The sequence below is a fragment of the Sparus aurata genome, chromosome 6 (genome assembly GCF_900880675.1).
Source record: "Sparus aurata chromosome 6, fSpaAur1.1, whole genome shotgun sequence".
Lineage (NCBI taxonomy): Eukaryota > Metazoa > Chordata > Actinopteri > Spariformes > Sparidae > Sparus > Sparus aurata.
In genome coordinates this window covers 39137520-39142894 of record NC_044192.1, presented here as the reverse complement: position 1 = coordinate 39142894, position 5375 = coordinate 39137520, and the positions used below count along the sequence as shown (strand labels likewise).

General features: G+C 48.2%; 1 protein-coding gene across 2 annotated transcripts; it reads left to right on the top strand.

Annotated features, from left to right (window-relative positions):
* The first annotated feature begins 495 nt into the window (after nt 1-495).
* On the top strand, nt 496-5375 carry fezf2 (FEZ family zinc finger 2). 2 transcript variants are annotated; one of them, XM_030418798.1, is made up of 6 exons: nt 496-635; nt 911-1063; nt 1366-2261; nt 2578-2712; nt 2828-2960; nt 4692-5375. In XM_030418798.1, exons 3-6 carry the CDS (start codon nt 1497-1499, stop codon nt 4940-4942), a joined length of 1284 nt encoding a protein of 427 aa, XP_030274658.1. In that variant the 5' UTR covers nt 496-635; nt 911-1063; nt 1366-1496; the 3' UTR covers nt 4943-5375. The 2 variants fall into 2 exon arrangements, with proteins under 2 accessions (XP_030274658.1, XP_030274657.1); XM_030418797.1 differs by having other exon boundaries at nt 911-2261.

The window sequence follows — 5375 nt, the reverse complement described above, 5'->3', positions numbered from 1 at the left end:
AGTAATGTAAATCACCATTTATGAATGATGTTCATGATGCTGTGCTGATTATCTGAAGACCTGTATTTGAGAAGTTGTCATCATATTGGCCATCTCTGTGCCCCCCCCCCCCCCCCCCCGTCCTGTTGACCGTGTCGCATGAACCCTGCTCTCCCTCTCTGGTCGGGAGTCCCTCAGGTGAAATGGCCCTGCGGACACATGGACTCAATACGGCCCTTGTAGCGGAGAGAGAGAGCTGCTGCTCATTGTAACTCCCACACAACACGGCGGATTCCTGCAAACTTCTTGTATGCCTCTCAGAGAAAAAAGGCGCTCTTTTCATTTGTCCTTGTATACCTCTGAGTCTTTTCTTTTTCCTCTCCCTCTTTAATCCGTCCCTCTATTTCAGGAGAGAGAAAAAAAACACAAAACCAGGTTCACGCAGTGCTTTAGTGGCTAAAAGTGAAAGAGCTTGTGTTTTTTTTTTTTTTTTTCTTTCTTTCTTTTTTCCTCCCTGCGCTGAGTTGAGCCTTGAATCGCTCTGGAAAATTGCTTCTTTTGAATAGAGGGAAGGAGGAACGACGTTTAATAGGATCCTAACGGAGTCTCTGCTCCTAAACAGGTGGAAATTGGACGTCCTCGAATTTATACAAATAGTAAGTATATAAGCCGGCGTGGAAAAGAGGGGCTCCCATCTCTGAGGATTAGCAGCTTTCTCCTAAAAAAAATGTTGCCAAGTGGGAAAAGAGAAAGATTCCTGTGATGTTCACAGATGAACGCAGGAGACTGATACAACTGCTGCAAGACGGCTTTAATGATGAAAACACTCTGAGACGTATGATCGTTCTCTTGAGGGAAATGCTTTCATATTTATGTCTCGGGTGACTTATGGTAGCCTGAGTAACCCGTGCCACCCTCTCTTTTTTCTGAGGGCGTGCAGGGCGTCTCCCTGTCACCCAGTTAAGAGTTTGGGTGCCCGCTGATGTCAGGAGACAGTGATCCGCGCTGAGGAGGGGCGTGCGCTGCCAACATGTGACAGAGAGCAGTCTGCTGGTTTCTCATCAGCCGTCTGACCATTAAAGAGGTAACCTGAACTCCTGCACGGACTCAACTTTACGCCCGCGCATTCTCCAGGAGCTCCGACTCCAACATTCTGCTCTTTTTTTCCTCCTCTGCGCTCTTCTTCTTCTTCCTCTTCTTCTTCTCCCTAACGAGCTCTGTAATGTCCTGTTAATTTTGTGTGCACTAGTTAATGAGCATTAATCCATCACCCCTGGACGCTATTGTTGCGGGGGGATGGCCATTTGAATGCAAATGCGTGACACTGTGGCAGCAAGGTGCTTATTAAACTGATGTGTCCTCCTGTCTTTTCTGCTGGGAGCTCAGGAGAGTGAAAAGACGCGGGGCAGCTGGAGGAGCGGGTCGGACTGAACCGGGAGTTGCTCACACCAAGTTCTGCTCCGCTGCAAACAAAACACTGCAGCAACAACAACAACAACAACAACAACAACAACAAGATGGCAAGTTCTGCCTCTCTGGAGACGGTGATGTCCTGCGGGAGGACCGGACCGTCCGCGGCTCCCAAGACCCTGGCCTTCTCCATAGACCGGATCATGTCCAAGAGCTCGGAGCCGAAGGGGAGCGCGGAGGAGCGGTCAGAGGGGAAGAAGCTGCTCGGGCTCTGCTCCCCGATCCCCTGCATGATCCCGCTACAGCCCTTTAGCTACGACCTCCAAGCGAAGGCGCTGATGAACTACTCGGAGTTGTGGAGAGCCAGTTTCAGGGGCACTTTTTGCGGCTCCGCAGCTGCTCCGTGCAAGGGAAACTGCGGAATATGCGGGAAAGTGGACTCGGGCTTGAAGCAGCCGCAGCTGACGTCGGGGAGCAGGGTGGTGAAACCGCAGGTCCTACACCAGGCCGTGGCCGTGCCCAGCGGCGGCTCGCTCTACTATCTTAACTACCTGGACTCTGCGTACCAGCAGTCGGAGCTGCTGGCCGGACACTGGTTCTCCAGCCCGCAGGCCCAGGCCTCTCTGTCGGCGCACCACAGACTCTTGCTGCTGGAGAACGCAAAGCTGGCCGGGGTGGGGGCCGACAAGCTGCCCACACCTCAGTACCCGCACAAGGAACATCTGCCAGGGCAGCTGGACCAGATAGTGAAGGAGAACCACGGCCTGAGCACCGAGAAGAACGGCGTCAAGACGCACAACAAACTGAGCAGCACCGGCAGCAGCGCTGCAGACGGGAAACCCAAAAACTTCACGTGTGAAGTGTGTGGAAAGGTACGGTGCTTTTGTGTGTGTTTTAAAAAAAATGTAGTAGATTAACATTGTGTTTATTTATTTTAAATGTATTTATTATCATTGCATTATGTAAATGACGGTTTTAAAATTAATCTATAATTTTATTATGATTGAAAATAAAAAGGATTTATGGATGTCCATTTTTAAAACAAAAATTTGCCCTAAAACAAATAAAAACTATAAAGGAAAATATGTTGCCGCAGCCAGATTAAATTCCAGTGGATCCAAATGAGATGAGATGATTTCATCCGAGCAGCCTCTCTACAGTCTCCGCTGTGGTTTTTGTTCTCCGCAGGTTTTTAACGCACATTACAATCTGACCAGACACATGCCGGTGCACACCGGGGCCCGGCCCTTCGTGTGTAAAGTGTGCGGCAAAGGATTCCGGCAGGCCAGCACGCTGTGCAGACACAAAATCATCCACACGCAGGTGAGCCGCGGCGCAGACAGGCAGCATGTTTTACATTCTGTTTTTATATCTGACTTTATGAATTTATATTTTGATTTAACTTTGCTTGTTTTTCTCTTGAATTATTCGTGTTCAGGAAAAGCCTCATAAATGCAACCAGTGTGGGAAGGCGTTCAACAGAAGCTCGACTCTCAACACGCACGTACGGATCCACGCCGGATACAAACCGTTCGTCTGTGAGTTCTGCGGGAAAGGTTTCCACCAGAAAGGTAAATGATCCCAACCAGAAACGAGCCGCATTATTTTACACACACTTTTGGAAGATTTCCCCGTTTTTTTGTTTTATTATCGCAGACTCTAAAACTGTTATATCCGTTATCAGCTCGATGGTTTGTATGCTTTTACTCCAAACTGTTTTCCTACAAAGCAAAAAAAAAATATATTAAAAAAAATCGAATTTTAATTCTGTATATTGTTTCGTCCTCAAATGTTTCCTTTAAACGGGGAACGATGCGTGTTTGCTGAGAGCGCTTCTTGTCCGGTAATAATAACGTAGAAAGTATGAAGCGTCATTTTCTTTACATCTATTGATCGGTTTGCTGTTACAGCGACAGTTTGTATAAAATCCCCTCACTGTGAACAGGTGAAACAATGTGTGTTGTAATGAAACACGGTGTTCTGGACGGGGAGCGTTGAGTTGAGAGGTCCGTGCAGCGCGCCGTGTGTCGGGCGGGCGGGACTCGCGGGACGGGCTGTCAGCACGCTGCTGTCGGCTGGCAGGGTGTTCTGCTGCTGCTCCCTGTCTTCATTGTGTTGTCCTCATTCCTGCTGGACTTGAGAATTAAGGGAAAGAACGAGGTATTATGTGCAGTCACTTCACTCCGTCTAAGTGAGCGCCTGTTCGCTGTGAGGGAATCCTCTGAGTCTGCTGAGAGAAATATTAGCAGGAGTAAAAGCGGAACCATATGCTGCCGTTCCTGGTTGTCTGTGAGAGAAATGAAAGGGGAAATAATTGCGGGCCCACCGATGAGCGTGACGCGATCAGTGGAAATAGGACTTGTCACTTTACACAGACTAATTCTCCCTTCAAGACGGCAGCATTTGCTCTGGGTCAGCTGCGAGACCCCGGCAGAGTTAGGAATCAGGGCTTTTTTTGTTGAGTTGTCGCTGCGCTTGATTCTGACAAAGTTTGACAACTTCTTGACTTCGACACACAAAACCCTGATTAACGAAGGCTGGGCCGAGCAGAGGGACCGAGGGGGCTCTCACTCCGCACTGACCCGCTGACCCTGGCAGGAGAACAGACGGCCTCTCTCATCCTCACTTTTTAAAAAGGTTCCCAGTGAACAGCTCGCTGTGGCACCTTCTTTCTCCCCCTGCGTCTCTCCAGCACCCTTCAGAATGCTCCTTCTTGTCTTGTGACACCTGCATCATTCCATGTCAGGAGTCTCATGATTTCTAGAATCAGCTCTGATGTATTGTGGCGTTAAAGTAACAGGAGGGATACCGTAAAGACTCCAGATGTGTCGGCCTCAGATCAGCCTCGCATCATTCCCACACACTGTTCTATCCCGTGGTGGTGTACCGTTCTGTTTATATGCCAGCTCACATACAGATAAGGATCTGATTTGGACTGTGTGGATTATCAGCACATTAACAGAACATAAATGTAAGGTTCTGTTCGGTTAGCTGCTGTCTGGATTCCTCTCAGTGTTCTGTCAGAACATGTGCGGGTTATGAAATGTAGTCCACGCCGGAAGCTGCTGGTTTGATGTGATGTGATTCACATGACAGCTGGTTCCGGCCTCTACAGAATCTGGGCCTGATACTGTTTTCACCATCGAGTCCTTCGTCGAGCTGCTGCTCGGGGTAAAGGTGAAGACACGGCATCAGGCAATTTATGAGCTCAGATTTCTTCATCTTGTGTTTTCCCAACTCTGTCCGATCATCACTTCCGGTCATGACTGTGTTCATTTTTTTTTTCTTTTCAAATCTCCCAGGAAACTACAAGAACCACAAGCTGACTCACAGCGGGGAGAAGCAGTACAAATGCTCCATCTGCAACAAGGCCTTCCATCAGATCTACAACCTGACCTTCCACATGCACACTCACAACGACAAGAAGCCCTTCACCTGCGCCACCTGCGGCAAGGGCTTCTGCCGCAACTTCGACTTGAAGAAACACATCAGGAAGCTGCACGACAGCGTGTTCTCTGCGGCCTCAGAGGCCTCCAGAGAGCTGCAGAGCTGAGGCGCAGCGCCCCGGCAGAGAGACTGGCCTTTGAGCTGCGTATGTGGCTGCGCTCAACACTTCCTCAAAGTCTAGAGAGAAGTTGCAGTCCATAAAATTGGATCCAATCTCTTAAAAGGAACTGTGGTAATCCTATAAGATTTAGGATCCTTCCCAAATGTCCCAACAGGGACACCGTAGGGAGTACAACGACACCTCACACTTACACTGTAGGAATATTAGCGATTTTTTTTTTTTATGCTCGGATAGAATTTCTTTCTGCATTCCCAGTTATAAACATCGAACAGGAGAAATCAGCTGTCTCCATGGAGCTGTAAATAATAGGTTATGGAAATAAAGAATGTTATTTAAAATGTAATTCATTTGCCATGTTGTGTATTTCTCTGAAAAAAATGTTAATGTCAATAAATAAGTTATAACTTATAATGAAAAG